General features: G+C 34.1%; 1 protein-coding gene across 1 annotated transcript in view; it reads left to right on the forward strand.

Annotated features, from left to right (window-relative positions):
* Positions 1-15,230, forward strand: part of DNAI4 (dynein axonemal intermediate chain 4) — a 108,699-nt gene extending 93,469 nt beyond the window's left edge. The window contains 4 exon segments of the mRNA XM_032137515.2: positions 4,715-4,813; positions 5,885-6,111; positions 8,177-8,333; positions 15,022-15,230. Of these exon segments, the coding sequence (XP_031993406.1) occupies positions 4,715-4,813; positions 5,885-6,111; positions 8,177-8,333; positions 15,022-15,057 (519 nt within the window). The 3' untranslated portion in view covers positions 15,058-15,230.
* Positions 15,231-17,597: the final 2,367 nt, after the last annotated feature.

Below are 17,597 nucleotides of genomic sequence, written 5' to 3' on the forward strand. Positions count from 1 at the left end.
TTAAAGTGTACAATTAAATTATTATTGACTATGGTCACTCTGTTGTGCTATAAAATACTAGATGTTATTCATTCATTCTATTTCTTTGTACCCATTAACCATCCCCACCACCCCCCTACCCGGTAACCATCCTTGTACTCTCTATCAGTCTGGAGATACCTTGGAATCAGAATGTTCAACCACTATGATAGGCTTTTTCAGAACATGTATTCCATGTTTTCTGTTACATGTACTATGATCATCTCTTTGGTGACACCATCATCTACCTCATTATGCAAACCAAAACTTGAGCTCCTCTATTCTACCCTATCATCCAAATGATACTTAAATTTGATTGTCCCATCCCTTCCAGCCCAAGCCTGCTATTGCTAATGTAGTTCAGACCTTTCTTATTTTTTACTTTTACTACTACAGCCATCTTGTAACTTCCTTCATTCTTGAATTCCTTTAATTCACCTTAACTTTGACTCTAGTTCTCAATGTGGGCAGGGAGGGGAGAATTTTCCCATTAGGGAACATTTGGCAATGATTGGAGATATTTGTGGCTGTTGCAGCTGTCAGGAATTGAGGTGAGGGTGGGGAAGTGCTACCGGTATCTCTGGGAAGATGCCAGAAATGTTGCTAAATATCCTTCAATGTACAGGCAGCCACCACCCTCCCAGTGCACATCAGTCCCCAGCAGAGAATTATCTGGCCCAAAATGTCAGTAATGCTTGGTTGAGACAACCTAGTCTAGTGTCCTGAAGTGTCCTTGGCATAAGGAATACAAGATGATCATATGGTCTGTAAGTAAAAACAGTTTTACTTCTTTCTTTCTAACCTGGTTGCCTTTATTTCTCTTTTTTGTATGATTGCACTGGTTACAACCTCCAGTACAGTGATGAGTAAAGACGATGAAAGCATGCATTCCTATATTGTTCTTGATCTTAGAGGAAAAGCATTTAGTCTTTTACTATTAGGTATGGTGTCAGATGAAGGCTTTTTGTAGACACAATTAATCAGATTGAGGAAGTTCCATTACATTCCTACTTTGTTGGGTGGTTCTTATTCGGAATGGACGTTGGATTTTGTTAAACGCTTTTCCGTATGTATAAAGATGATCATATAGTTTTTCTTTTCAAGTTTGTTAATATGGTGAATTAGATTGATTTTTTGAATGTTTATCCCTGGAATAAACTTTATTTGATTGTTGTTTACTACCCTTTTAATATACGAATACATTTGATATATTGAAATTTTATTTAGAATTTTTGAATCTTTGGTTAGAAGAGAGATTGATCTATAGTTTTCTTGTGACATCTTTGACTTTGCTATCAGGGTAATCATGGCTGCATAGAATTCCTTTTAGAAAGAATTTTCATAAAATTAGTATGATTTCTTCATTATATACTTAATAGAATTAGCCATCTGGGCCTGGAGTTTTCTTTGTGGGGAGATTTTTAATTTTTAACTACAAATTCAAATTTTAATATATGTAGGGTTATTATGGTTATCTATTGCTTCTTGTGTGAGCTTTGGTAATTTGTGTCTTTTAAGGAATTTGTCTATTTTATCAAAGTTGTGGAATCTATTGACATAATATTCCCTTAGCATCCTTTAATAACTGTGGAATATATAGTAATCTCACCTCTATTTTTTTTTGTGTGTGTGTGACAGAGTCTCCCTCTGTCATCTAGGCTGGAGTGCAGTGGTATGACTATAGCTCACTGTAACTCTGAACTCCTGGGCTCAAGCTATCCTCCCACATCAGCCTCCTAAACAGCTGGGATTACAGCCACACACCACCATGCCTGGCTAATTTATTATTTTATTTATTTTATTTTATTTTATTTTTTTTTGAGACAGGGTCTTACCCTATAGTCCAGGTTGGAGTGCAATGGAGTGATCTTGGCTTACTGCAACCTCCGCCTCCTGGGTTCAAGCGATTCTCCCACCTCAGTCTCCGGAGTAGTTGGGATTACGGGTGTGCACCACCACACCCAGCTAATTTTTTGTATTTTTTTTTTTAGCAGGGACAGGGTTTCACCATATTGGCCAGGCTGGTCTCAAACTCCTGACCTCAAGTGATCCTTCTGCCTTGGCCTCCCAAAATGCTGGGATTACAGGCTTGAGCCACTGCACCTGGCCTAATTTATTGTTATTTTTGTTTTTGTAGTGATGTAGTCTTGCTATGGTGCCCAGGCTGGTGTCAAACTCCTGGGCTCAAGTGATCCTCCTGCCCTGGCCTCCCAAAGTGCTGGGGTTGTAGGCATAAGCCATGACACCACCCTGTGATTCCTAATATTAGTAATTTGTGTCTTCTCTCTTTTCCTGATTAGTCTGACTTACGTTTATCAATTTTATTGAACTCAGAGAAATGGCTTTTGACTTAATTGGTTTTCACTATTTTTTTTGTTTTCTTTATCATCAATTTCCACTTTGATCCTTATTATTTCTTTTCTTTACGTTGGTTTTAGTTTGCTCTTGTTTTTCTAATTTTTTAGAATGAAAGCAGAGGTCATTGATTTATGACATTTTTCTTTTCTAATGTAGTTATTTGTGCTATAATTTTTCCCTAAGTACTGCTTTAGCAGCATCCCAAAAATTCTGATATGTTACATTTTCATTTTCATTCTGTTCAAATTACCAATTTCACCCTTGATTTCTTCTTTGATGGGTGGGTTATTTAGAAGCATGTTATTTAGTTTCCAGATATTTGGGGATTTTCCGAAGGTCTTTCTGTTACCAATTTATAATTCAATCCCATCATAATTAGAGAAAATACTTTTTATAAACTGAACTCTGTGAATTTATTAAGATTTGTTATAAAGCCCAGTATGTGGTCTATATTGGTAAATATTCCATGTATACTTGAGAAAAATATGTATTATGCTTGTCTTGGTTAGAATATTCTATAAATGTCATTCAGGTTAAATTGGCTGATGATGTTGTTCAAGATTACTTCTCTTTGCTGATTTTCTTCCTACTTCTTTCAATTATTGAGAAAGAGGTATTAAAGTCTCCAACCATAATTGTAGATTTGTCTATTTTTCCTTGTAATTCTATCAGTTTTGCTTTGTGTATCTTGATGCTTTCTTATTAGGTACATACATATATTTAACATTATTATGTCCTATTGATCAATAAACTCCTTTATCACTATGAAATGGCCCTATTTATAACTTGTGATATTTTTTCACTCTGAAATCTACTTAGTATGATATTAGTATAGCCACTTCAGCTTACTTTTAACTGGTGTTAGCCTGGTTTATCATTTTTTATGCTTTTTCTTTTAACCTATTTATCTCTTTATACTTAAATTTTTTTGTAGGTAGCATATAATTGGGTCTCACCTTTTTATACAATCTTAAAATCACTGCCTTTTAATTATGCTGCTAGGATCATTTACATTTAGTTTGATTATTAATATGGTTAGGTTTGAGTCTAACATCTTGCTTGAAGGGGGCATATATAAAATATCTGGCTTCCTTATCTTGAGACAGGACTCTGAAGGGCCATCTTCTCTCCAGAGCTTCTTAAACTTTGGACTGAGCCCTTCATTGCAACTGCATCACGGCTCAACTGAAATATCTGCCCATTCCTGTTTTCCACATAGAGGTTGTTCCTGAGAGCACTCCCTAATACTCTGGCATGAAATCTCAGAGTTTATTTGCTGAGAAACCCAACTTTTAACAGTGACCTTGAAGATCGCTAGCGAAAAATGACCACTTATAAATGGGGTTAGAATAATAAGTATCCATATTAAAAAAGGAATTCAATTTCTATCCTATCATACACAAAAACCTTTCAGAAGAAAATGTAGGAAAATATCTCTAGGACCTTAAGGTAGGGAAAGATTTCTTAAAGCACAAAAAATGCTAAATATAACAGAAAATGAGAACTTATGTTCATCAAAGATAGTAAAAAGAAAATAAAAAGGTAAGTCATACACTGGGAGAAGATATTTATAACATGTTATAGACAAAGCAATAGATTCTAGAGTATATAAAGAACTCATACAAATGAAAAATAACAAGATGTATTATTACTAAAGTTATTGGGACACAAAAGAAGAGGAACCACAAGTGGCCAATGAACATAAAGTGCTCAACCTTACTGATACTCACATAAATAGGAATTAAAAACAGGTGATGTAATTTTACATCTAATAGAATGGCAACATTTAAGATTTCTGATGTAACCAACTGTTGAAGAGAATGTGAGTCAGATAACTTTTAGATAGGACTGTCTGGGAATATGTATTGGTAATATGAATTTGGGAGAAATTATACTTTATCATATAGTTTTTTTTTCTTTTTTCAATATCATGTAGTTTAAAAGTGTATATCTGTCTTTTCTTTGACTAGTTGTAATGAAAGAGCACTTAGTATTTCCCTGGACTGCTAGTTCCATTGTCAGGTAGCTCTAAATGTTAGAAAGTTTCTTATTTATTTTAAGCCAGTGTTTTTCTATGTAATTTCCATACAGGATATTAAATGCTACCCCGATTCCAGCAAAGGACCAATTTATATTTTCTTTTGCACAGTAGTCTCTCAGGTAGTTTGATTATTACAAATTCATGAGAAAAGAAAAGGATAAGATTGGCATATTCAAGATAGTGTTTTTATTTTGGGTTCTTGAATTGATTTTAATAGATCCAGAAATATCTAATCTTCTATTCATCACACTTACTAATGTATCACAAGCCAATGCATTTCGATGTTTTGTTTTGTAGGACACAAATATCTATTTGGCTGGCACTGAAGAAGGTCATATTCACAAGTGTTCTTGTTCATATAATGAACAATACCTAGATACCTACAGAGGACATAAGGTTAGTTTAATTATAGTAGGTTGGAACATTTATTTTGTATTTCTGAAAAACTAGTACCATTATACACAGAATATGTAATATGCAATAAATTTACAACTTCAGAGTTAAAAATACCATCTTGAATTAAGTGTTTTCTTCTATGGAAACCACCAATAATGTACGGGGCATTTTATTTGACTTCTAGATAGCCTTGATTTCTTCTTGAAAGTTTGGAAGTTTTGTTTCTAAAAGACTTTGCTTATGATAACATGCTGATCCTAAAGTAAAATTGTCTTTCACCCATACCTAGTCTCTATAGCTTATTTTTATAATTTTTTTTTTTTAAGAGATGGGTCTCACTGTTACCCAGGCTGACCTTGAACTTCACTTTATCTTCCACTTGATCTTCCCACTTTAGCCTCTAAAGTAGCTGGGACTACAGGGAAACACCACTGCACCTGGCTGTATATCTTGTCATGATTGTTTCAGCCACATTTTCTTCATTTTCGCCCTCATTTCTTTTTTTTCTTTTTTTTTTTTTTTTTTTTTTAGAAGAGACGGAGTCTTGCTCTGTCGCCCAGGGTGGGGTGGAGGGGCGCCGTGTCGGCTCACTGCAACCTCCGCCTCCCGGGTTCACGCCATTCTCCTGCCTCAGCCTCTCCGAGTAGCTGGGACTACAGGCGCCCGCCACCACGCCCGGCTAATTTTTTGTATTTTTGGTAGAGACGGGGTTTCACCGTGGTCTCGATCTCCTGACCTCGTGATCCGCCCGCCTCGGCCTCCCAAAGTGCTGGGATTACAAGCGTGAGCCACCGCGCCCGGCCTCTTTTTTTTCTTAATACTCTTTATTTTTTCAAAGTATGCATAATATGTGTTAAATTTAGTGAATATTGTAGCAACTATATTTTTATGTTTCTAAATGTAATAATTTAGGGAAGATTCAATCTATGATCTTATTCTCAGCTAAAATAATGCCCACACAATAATGAACAGTGTGAAAATCTAGAAATCTTAGCATTTTTAATTTGCTGGTCAAGTTTAAAATAAAAGATGTTAAATATTATTTACCTATGTATTTTTTTTTATTTCTAGGGTCCAGTGTATAAAGTGACATGGAATCCATTTTGTCATGATGTATTTTTAAGCTGTTCTGCAGATTGGGGTGTTATTATATGGCAACAGGAGAATGTCAAGCCATTTTTGAGTTTTTATCCAACTACTTCTGTTGTTTACGATGTTGCCTGGTCTCCAAAATCATCCTATATATTTGCAGCTGCAAATGAGAACAGGGTGGAGATTTGGGACCTTCATATCAACACGTAAGTGTTACTATTTTTCTTGGGTGTATTTATAGTAGAAGCAGTTCAAACTAAATGATACCTGATAGTTTTGACACCAGTTAGAGGGTACTGCAGTTACTTTAAAAGAAGTAATAGTTTATGAGAGTCCTTTTTGAATAAAGATAATGCCAGGATGCTGTATTAATGTCAATTATTTATACCGTATGTGGTTTTAAAAATATTTGGATGAAAGTAGTTTACCTTGGCTGGGCACAGTGGCTCACACCTGTAATCCCAGTACTTTGGGAGGCTGAGGCGGTGGATCACTTGAGGTCAAGAGTTCAAGACCAGCCTGGCCAACATGGCGAAACCCCATCTCTACCAAAATACAAAAACTAGCCAGGTGTGGTGGCATGCACCTGTAGTCCCAGCTACTCGGGAGAAAGAAACAGGAGAATCATTTGAACCCAAGAGGCAGAGGTTGCAGTGAGGCAAGATTGTGTCAGTGTACTCCAACCTGGGCAACATAGTGAGACTCTGTCTCAAAAAAAAAAAAAAAAAAAGAGAATAAAGAAAGTAGTTTACCTTACTCATCTCCTTAAACTTTTCTAGGACGATATAGGATATGATAGCTATCTTGAGTTCTTATTCATTGCCTGGTTTAGAGAAACATACAGAGGCATTTTTACATTTTTAACTAAAAGTTTTCTACAATAGAAAAAAGGGACAAAGTAATTATTTTTGCAACATTTACTTATGCTTTTACCTTGTTTCAAAAATATTCAAAGGGGTATGAACTTAATTAAAATATTTGATTTAAGATATTACACCAACATTATTAGAGGATTGTCTAAATTAATTTATTCTTCCTAATATGAAAGCTTAATACAGTGTTGAAATAAAAAGGTTAATGGTTCTACATTTTCAGTTGGAAATTATAATATATCTTTATGCTAGTTTTTAGCAAAAGCAGCAAGAAAATAAATTCTTGTTTGAAAGAAATGATGTCAAATTCAATGGATTTATTCTTCATGAGAAAATTTTTTGCTGGGAATTAATAATTCAGTAACTTTAAAATTTTGCCCTGGTTTGTTTTATAAAACAGTATGAACCAAAAATCAAGGATTACAAGTATGAGGTGACTAATGTATAAAGTGGCTTCTTAAACAATCCCACGTCTGATTTTAATTTTTCTGGAAAAGCTGTAATTCCCAGGACAGCACATTTTTAAAAGAAGTATACAAACTTGCTACTTGTCTTCTTTTGAGGACACTAGGTAGATTGCTTTAGATGACGAAGATGGGAAAACTTCTTGTTCAAAATGTACTTGTACGTTCCAGAGGTTCATTTGGATAAAAACATTATTCTATTAAAAGACAGTTATTATTTAAGAAGTTGTGTTAGGGGTCTCCAGAGAAACAGAACCAATAAGATGTATGTATCTACTTAGATCTATTGTTGTCTCTGTCTCTATATATCTCTATCTTTATATCTATCTCTTGAGAGAGAGAGACATTTATTTTAAGGAGTGGGTCCTATCAAGTATGAAATCTGCAGTGCAGCCTGGCGGGCTGGAATTTCCAGCAGGAGTCATGTTGCAGTCTTGAGTAGAAAGGCATTCTGCAGGTAGAATTTTATTCCACTTTGGTGGATATCATTCTTTTCTTTTAAGGCCTTCAACTAATTGGATGAAGCCTACCCACATTATGGAGGGTAATCAGCTTTATTCAAATTCTAGTGAATTAAATGTTAATTGTATTTGAAAAAAAATACCTTTACAATAGACTGATGTTTGATCAAACAACTGGGTACCATAGCCTAGCTAAGTGGACACACAAAGTTAACCATCACAGAAGTTTAAATTTATGAGTTCACATCTTAATTGTGAAGTACTTTAATTTACCTGGGTGAAATTAGCTCATTGAAGAAATGAAGGTTTTGATTGAGTAAGGAGTGAGGAGCAGTTATTTTGAGTTTGGAAACACTTAAATAGGCTTATGGTTTTTGTTACATTAAATTTAAAAAATGTCAAATTTTTCTTTGTCTATTTAAAAGACCATATTAATATAACAATTGAATTTACAAATAAAATATTTTATTACAGTTTGGACCCTCTGATTGTGAATACTGCTAACCCTGGAATCAAGTTCACAACCATTCTCTTTGCCAAACAAACAGATTGCCTTCTGGTAGGAGACAGTGATGGACAGGTTTCTGTGTATGAACTGAGAAATATGCCTACTGTTTTGGAATCTGGCCGGGTAAGACGCAAGAGTAAAAAAGTTTGTGTCATTTTATTAGTCTATTCTGTTATACTTTTGTAGCATGCAAAGGATTTACATTTCTCAATATCTTAAGTGTAATATAATAAAAGAACATAAATTCCAAGAGTTGCTAACTTCTAGACACTAGGGTTCTAGACACGACCTACCAGGGTTATTTTTTTTTTTTCGGCCTCATCTTCTTTATCTGTAAAAGATAATGAGAATAATAATGTTGGTGAGCAAAACAATTGTAAATATTACATGGGAGAAACTAAAATTGTGCTTGGTATGTAATCGGGACTTAATAATTCTTAAAGATATTCAGAGAAATTTACGTCATATATTAAAAGATTGTTACATAAAATAATTGTATTTTCAGATATTTTCCAGTGTTCCTGAAATGGGCATTTATTTCTGTTGGGTTAGCATTATCGTATTCTCTTATTCCACATTCTTTGAATACCCAAGTTTTGTGTCGAACTTTGACAGACAACTCAGTGTCAATAGATGCCTATTATTTAAAAAAAGTTTTCAATTTTCAATTTAAAATTTCCATTTTTTCTCTTTCTTATGTTTAAATTGTTATTATAAACAGTAATCTGGTAAATATTAGCACAAATATGATTAATACGTTAAAATATTAAAAATATGCACAAATCAATATGAAAAAACACCAAGACTTCAATAAAAAAATGGGCAATGGTCGGGAACAGGTCATTCCCAAAAAATGACTAGTAGCTATGTTTTAAAATCCAACCTCACTAATAATTTAAAAGATAAAATGTTATTAAATTCAAATAGCATTCTCACATATCAGATTTACAAGGTTTATTTAAAAATAATTTTTTAATAAGACTACTCTGTACTGGCAAACATTTGATGAGTCCTCTCATACTGGTGGTTGGAATACAAATCGGTATAACTTTTTGGAAGTAATTTGACAATCTGAATCAAGACTGTTAGAAATGTTTAGAGAAGGCTGGGCACGGTTGCTTATGCTTGTAATCCCAGCACTTTTGGAGACCAAGGCAGGTACATCACTTGAGGTCAGGAGTTCAAGACCAGCCTGGCCAATGTGGTGAAACTCTGTCTCTACTAAAAATACAAAAATTAGCTGGGTGTAGTAGTAGGTGCCTGTAGTCCCAGGTACTCAGGAGGCTGAGGCATGAGAATCATTTGAACGTGGGAGACGGAGGTTGCAGTGAGCTGAGATGGCGCCACTGCACTCCAGCCTGGGCAACAGAGCAAACTTCTGACTCAAAAAAGAAATGTTTAGAGAATATTGATTCCTTTTAACTAGCAATTCCACTTCTGAGACTAGCCTATAGAAATGTTTATAAATGTAATAAAATAAATTAACTGTGGCATTATTCATGAGATGATAAGAAAAGAAAAGGAAAGGGAAAACAGAACAACATAAATATCCAACAAGAAGGAAATGTGGCCAGGGAAATCAGATGGTTTATTAGATCTGGGTCACATGTAGGAGGTAGAGTTCTGTCCCAACCATACGGACTACAAATGTTAAATAAGTAAATAAATAAAATAAATAAAATGCTTGTCATTTCCCCAGCCTAAAATTCACAGGGCTTATTTCTTTACTTACTTCAAATCTTTGCTCAAGTGTCACTTTCTCAGTGAAGTCTTTCCTGATCGTCTTATTTAAAATTGCAACCTCTACTATCTTTCACATTCCCTATTCAATACTCTTTCATGACTTATTTTTTAAATAACATTTACCATCTTTGAATATACATAAACTTACTTATGCATTTTATATTTATTTATATATAAATGTATGTATGCATTATAGCAAAATTTATTTATATATTTTGTTAATTGCCTGTGTCCCACATCTAGAATGTTAACTCTATGAAAACAGTGATTTTTATCTGTTTTTTTGGGTTGTATTACCATGGACTAGTATAGTGTCTGGCTTATAGTAGTTATTCAACAAATGCTTGTTGAATAAATATGCATTGAAAAACTAGAGAAAAAATTAACATGTCTTACAACTATTAGTTATTAGTGGTGGAGTCATGGATAAATTTTAGTTTTTCTTTTTACTTACCTGTTTTCCATATCATCTGTATTTTTTTTGCAAAATGCATTGGTTTTCTTACATAATAATTTTAGTCTACTCTGAGGAATGTAATCCTAATGGCTTTTTCATGATATTAAACATGTTTTCATTTCTCACACATTTATTGAGTATCAGATATTTTAACAGGTACTGGGATATTTATCTCCACATTGAAACTTGCCTAAGATACACAACTCAATGACCAAAAGAAATTAAAAGAAAATTCCATTCTTATTCAAATGTCTTAAAATGTTTAAGTGAATCCAAATACATAGTTTATAGTAATCTTTTTTTCTTCTTTTGTCCATAAGCCTCCAATTCTAAATGTAGCCTCAAAGCCTACATTCATCTTTTTTAAAAAAAAAAAAAATCTCTGTGATTCTCTTAGTCCATCTCACAAGAGCTCTAAGAACTTGCCCACAAACTCTGAATTTGCGGTGGTTGAGAGCGGAAATTGAGTTGTTTGAGTTGTTTTAAAATTTTTGTTATTGTGTGTTGGAGATAGTGGTGGAAGAGAAATCTGTGAATATTGGCATGTTGATTCTTTTCTTTTCATCGAATGCATATATATATATGTATTTGTGTGTGTATTTTTATATATATAAAACCTATCAAGTGTGACAATAATCTATCAATAATAAGTTGCAGTATTTTGTATACTTATTTTTCTTACTAGTTTGAGCCCCTTGGAAACATATATGTAAGTGTCTAGCTCAGTACTAGCACATAATGGGCATTCGGTGAATACTGAATGACTGAATGAGCAAACACACAAGCAAAAGACATGGTTTCTAAGAAAGGGACAATAGATATTCAAGAAACTATAATCAAGTCATAAAGAACAGAAATAATGAACTACTATAGAATCACAGAGCAGGAGAATAATTGACTTTTGGAAGGTGAATGGGAAGAGGAAAAGGAAAATAAGAGAATGCTTTTGGGAAGGTTTTCACAAAGGAGATTAAATTTCAACTATGCTTGGAGGTTTAGGATTTTTCCTTGCAGATAGGGAAAAATTGGAATTGTTATTCCTGACTGAAGGAAAAGCTCGAGCAAAGATAAGGAATTGGAAAGGTTTGTGTCATCTTAAGGAACTGGTAAGTTGACTTTTTTGACTGGTAAGGAAGTTGCTTGAGAGAAAAGTGGCAAAGGGGCCAGTATAAGAGTAATTTAATAATTTATATACTGGTAATAGAAATTAAAATAGCCTCTTCAGAAAGCAATGAAATAAAATGGAAAATTCAAATACCATACAAGCCATAGAGAATCACATCTTACACATGCACAATGGGAGACATGTATAAGGAAATATCAATGTGAGGTGTTTTTAAAAATTTATTTCTTATTTCTTTTTTTGAGACGGAGTCTCGCTCTTGTCGCCCAGGCTGGAATGCAGTGGCACGATCTTGGCTCGCTGCAACCTCTGCCTCCCAGGTTCAAGCAATTCTACTGCCTCAGCCTCCTCAGTAGCTGTGATTACAGGCGCCCACCACCACGCCCGGCTAATTTTTGTACTTTTTTAGTAGAGACAGGGTTTTGCCATGGCTGGTCTCGAACTCCTGACCTCAGGTGATCCGCCCACCTCGGCCTCTCAAAGTGCTGGGATTACAGGTGTGAGCCACTGCACCTGGCCAATTTATTTCTTATTTCTAATGTTCCCTACGGTAGCCTTTATATGTACAAAAGATTACTCAGTCTACTTTGATTTTAAAAATTCATATTCAAATGATATAAGATTTACAAAAAACAAACAGTTCATCTTAAGTTCTTACATTTAGATTATATATTTTGTTATTCTCTTTTTAAGTCTAGCAGATTTTAATACATGCTAAATGAGCTTTTGCAACTTAATTAAATTTTCTTAAATATTTTAAATCTCATTTATAAATTTAATATATTGGACTTTTAAGTACTTCAATTTTCTTATGGACAAACAAGTCTCAGATACTTAAGGAATTCTTATTAATTTCATAAATTAAAAATTTTAAATGTGATGGATACTATATTTTCTTAAATATTCCAATGCCGTTTACAAATTAGTAAGATTTCAATCCATGATTGTAAGTGTAAATCAATTACCCAAATTATACATTTATATAAGAAGCAAATGTTTCTGTTAGACATTCCAATATGGCAACTTCTCATATACATAATGAATATTTAAAATATTAAAAATATATACATTCCTTAATGCAGAAAATACTAAAGTTATCTGTTTGATTTGCTGCATCATTTTTGTACACAGTGTTTATTCTTCTCAGGGTAAAAAAGATTAACATTATAAGTAGTTTTGAAGATTATTTTCCCAACTAGCCAAGATGCATCTTGACTTAAGATTTTAGCCAGGGAATGAGGCCTGACACTGTGAACATTTAAGGGGATTTATCTAACTACCTTAGCTGCCAGCCTGAGCCCTGTTTTACTGTTGATTTGTCAATGCTCCAATGCATTTGTCTCCCAGCCCATGTCTCCTAAAGTCTAGTTACACATTACCTAAGTCCTCCATCATCTCACGGAAGTCTGCAACCCTGCCCGTGTTGCTGGATCACTTGATTGACTTCAGTTCATTGATTTACTGTATCATTAAATTCTAAATTATTACAGTTTTCCTATGCAGTAGGATTACAACTTTTGTAGATGTTTAAATGCCATCTGATTAGATTAGATTCTATCCGTTTTTTTTTTTTCTTTTTTCTTTTAGAAAAGGTCTCACTCTGTTGCCTAGGCTGGAGTACAGTGGCCTGATCTTGGCTCATTGCAGCCTCAAACTCTTGGAATCAAGCAATTGTCCCACCTCAGCCTCCCAAGTAGCTGGGACTACAGGTGCATACCATAATGCCCAACTAATTTTTGTATATTTTGTAGAGATGGGGTTTTGCCGTGTTATCCAGACTCATCTCGAACTCCTGGACTCAAGTGATTTGCCCGCCTAAGCCTCCTCAAGTGCTAGGATTACAGGCGTGAACCACCAGGCCTAGCCCAGATTCTATACATCTTTAGGGCTTTGTTCAACTCATGGGTAATGGTGTGAAAAACATGCTAATGAGAAAACAATGTTTATAGTAGCCTTGTTTGTATACTGACAAATTGAAAACAACCCAAATGATTATCAGTGGAAGACTGGATAGATAAAATATGACATTTTCACACGTGTAATTACAATACAGAGATTTAAATGACCTATATCTTAAAGTGTTAATATGACAAATTTTAAATACATTTAAAAAACAGCATTGAGTGATAAAAGCAAATTTCCATAAGGTAAGTACAATATGTTATAATATATGTAAGTATTACTTAAACACAAAAATAAAAACATATTCTTAGTAGACACATTTATAGTTGGTAAAAGTATAAAGTATAGACTGGAATATAGAAGAAAAATACTTAATTTTTGTGTTTGGATTTGAATTGGTTATGCAATCTTTTAATTTGAACAGTATGCTCTACAAGCAGAAAGCTAAGCTGAGAGAATCTGAACTTTTTTGGCAAACCTGTGTGTGTGTGTGTGTGTGTGTGTGTGTGTGTGTGTGTGTGTGTGTGAGATTTCAAGGCCGGTAAGAATAATTTGCTTAACAAATCAATTCCATATTGTTAGTAAATAAATATAATTTTTGGATACAAATATGTTTTTCATGTTTTTGGTCACTATATTTGAAAGGCTTAGGGTTATATTTTTGGGGAGATTAAACAACAACGAAAAACCATTAATTAGTTTTTTTTGTTACTTACAGCCAAATGTTAATGACAATACCTTTTCTTTCTTAGCTTATAGAGAATTATAGTCATAATAATAATTTGAAGTTCCAAAGTAATGTCAAAAACATTATTTCCTACCAAGATATCTTGTCAAGTAACATTATGACCTATAATTTTTTCATTAATTTTAACTAAGAGTGAATCAAAGTTTTGGAAGCCTTATGATTTCATTCTATATGAAAGATGTGCACCAAATTTATGATAAAGGCTGCCCCTGGGACGTGAGGGAAAAGGAAGAACAGTATAAATGAGAAAGTTTAGGCTTAAGCATTAAGGTTAAATAGGAGATGCCAAAATTTTCTTCTTACTGAATCTTTATAAAATTATTTATCAGAATTCATTAAAAGAGTCTTTCAGCCAGGCGCGGTGGCTCACGCGTGTAATCCCAGCACTTTGGGAGGCCAAGGAGGGCGAATCATGAGGTCAGGAGATCGAGACCATCCTGGCTAACACGGTGAAACCGTATCTCTACTAAAAATACAAAAAAAATTAGCCAGGCGTGGTGGCACGTGCCTGTAGTCCCAGCCACTCGGGAGGCTGAGGCAGGAGAATTGCTTGAACCCAGGAGGCGGAGGTTACAGTGAGCTGAGATTGCGCCACTGCACTCCAGCCTGGCAACAGAGCAAGACTCTGTCTCAAAAAAAAAGAGTCTTTCATGGAAAGAGTAGGTTTATACTAGGAAATAACCATTACTGTTTAAACTTACCTTTGCTTGTTTCCCTTTTACAATCTTATTGGATATGTGTATCACTAACTTATAAATTTTAAATGGCATTTTAAAGACTACTTTACCTTTTAATTTGCATTTTATTGCATTGTAATTTTGTGACTTTTTTTTTTCAGGGAGATATAATAGATACTTTGCTTGGATCCAAGTGAAACCAACCAGCATAATTCATCATTCCTAATATTTTTCTTGTAGTTGTTTGAAAAAAGGAATTAACATCCAATATTCTGTATTATATACTGTACACCAGATTTTGATTTCAGAAAACAATATTTGATGTATAACTTCGACTTAATTTAAATTTAATAAACTTTTATTTCAGAGATATTTGATTAGTTTACAATCTAAGAGTTATCCTTAAGAGTTTCAGTGGAATTTTCTTAATTTTTCTAAAGATATTCCTACTCTACTTTTTGATCATATTCTAAGTACATATGAGTACATGTACATTCTTATACAATGTCTAAATGGGTTAGAAAATTATTATAGAAGCGAAACTTGGAAATTATTAGAATCACTAAAACCAAAATCTTTATAAGACACAATTCTATTGATTTTAAAGCTTCTGCTTTCCAGGCTCTGTTTTTCAAAGTTTATAATTACGTAGTTTTTAGTATGATGAAAATAATGGATTCTTGTACCTAACGTTTTATCCTCTTAGATCTAAGAGCCGAAGCTATAGAACTTTGTTAGACTATTTGGCAAGCAAAATATATGACAGTAAATATCAGAATTTTATTGTTTGGCCAGCGCTTATCACATTCCCAATTCAGTGAGAAAAATTAATCTGGGACACAACAGGGTACTCTCCTCTGTTTGCCCAGAATCACCTCTGGATTTTAAGCCCAGACTTCGGTGGACCCAGATAGAAAATATAAAGTCTCTGATCTATAGGCCACGTCAGGATGTTATTTTATGAAGAGTTCTAGAGCAAGGCTGTGGAAATCAGGGTGGAGATGGGGAGCAGTGACTCCTCCAAATATTCATTGCTAACAGGCTATTCTACGCAGTTTGTTTTAACAAATCTTGGGTTAAACTGAGGCCACAGGACATTACGGGCTGTTCTATAAAGCATTCTAAGTGGAGAGGAGAGGATAGGGCATATGAAATTCACTAAACTCTCTGGAAAAAAAATATATGTATATATTAAAAACCAAGACTGGAATCAGTGCAACAGTGGGAACTACCTTTTACAAGTATCCATTGCTTCATAATCTCCATTTGTTCGGAGCCATCCCTTAAACAAAAGCAAGGCAAATTTTACATGGATTTAGAGCCTAGGTCAGGTTATAAGGATTATAAATTTTCCACTGGTATGTCGTTGTGATAATCCTTGTTTTTGTCTTTCTGAAAGATTGGACTTTCTATAACACCTTGTGTAAGAAAATAAAAACTTGATCTAACTGAAAAAATGTGTTCCTTTTTATTATGTTCTTTTGATGTTTACAAATTATTCACATATTTTCCCCATTGTTCTTCAAGCCTGCATATAAAATAAAGCTATTTTTTTTGGATCCTGGGAAACTGCTCCTAAAGCACTGAACCTATTTTATTCTACCCTTCTCACCCCTGCTTCTGCAGCTTTAAGTGATTTTCCCATACTTAATAGGTTAGCATCAAATTTTTAGTCTAAGATCTTTCCTCCTGGGGACTTCGGAAGGAATTATTTTGCTTGCTTTATAGACTGGCTTTGAATCTTTACTAGTAAACTCTGTTTACCACACATTTTTAAGAATTGAGTAAGAATTCTGTCCTGCCATTAGCCATCTTATGTTATCCTTAAACACACACACACACACACACACACACACACACACAGACACACACACACACACCCTATTGTGCTGGTTAGGGATCTAAGGAGAGAGTGGTGACTGTGCTAACTTTAGGCTTCTATTTTGTGCTAGGTATTCATTACTTCATTTGGTCATTTTCTACCAGGCATCTCTCATATAGAACTTACATTATTGTTGTCTGATAGTAAATTGTTAGCTGCTCTTTCAGTTGAGGCAGAAAAGGAAGATTGTATTCACTGCTATATAATTGTGTATCATATTTAGTGTGTTCACTTGGTTCACCTCTATGTAGTTACATATAATTATAAGTGAGAAAATGGAACACTTAGTATTTGCCATTTTATCTCAGGAGAAGTCTCTTTAAAAGAAAATTTTGAATTTTACTGTGAATAGATTTAGTTATTAACATACTAATTATGCACATGAAAGTTCTTTACAGTTTGCCAAACACTTCCACATCCATTTTCCCAGTATATCATCACAGCAATCCTATGAGACTAATGGGGCATGTAGTTGTAATATTATCATAATCTCTATTTTCCAGATGATATAATTAAGGCTTGAAGAGGTGATACAATATGCCATAGACCATACAACTTATAACTGGTCAGGCTTGAACTCAAGTCCAAAGCTCTGACCAGTTCTTATACACTTTCTATTTTGGCATAATAAATGGTTGATGCCTTATATAGTTTGCTGAGGCCTCATACACCAAAATGAAAGTGTGTATAATCTATAATTAAGATTTTATCCATAAATGATAATGCTCATAGATTTGTTTCTGTTTTAAATGTTCTCCTGCTGTGAGGCCTTGCCACCTGTATCCTTTCTGTTGAGAACACCCTCCTCCCCACTCCTCACTCTCCTTCAAAACATTAACTCTTTTTTTTTCAGAT

Source organism: Hylobates moloch, unplaced genomic scaffold (assembly GCF_009828535.3).
Source record: "Hylobates moloch isolate HMO894 unplaced genomic scaffold, HMol_V3 SCAFFOLD_18, whole genome shotgun sequence".
NCBI lineage: Eukaryota > Metazoa > Chordata > Mammalia > Primates > Hylobatidae > Hylobates > Hylobates moloch.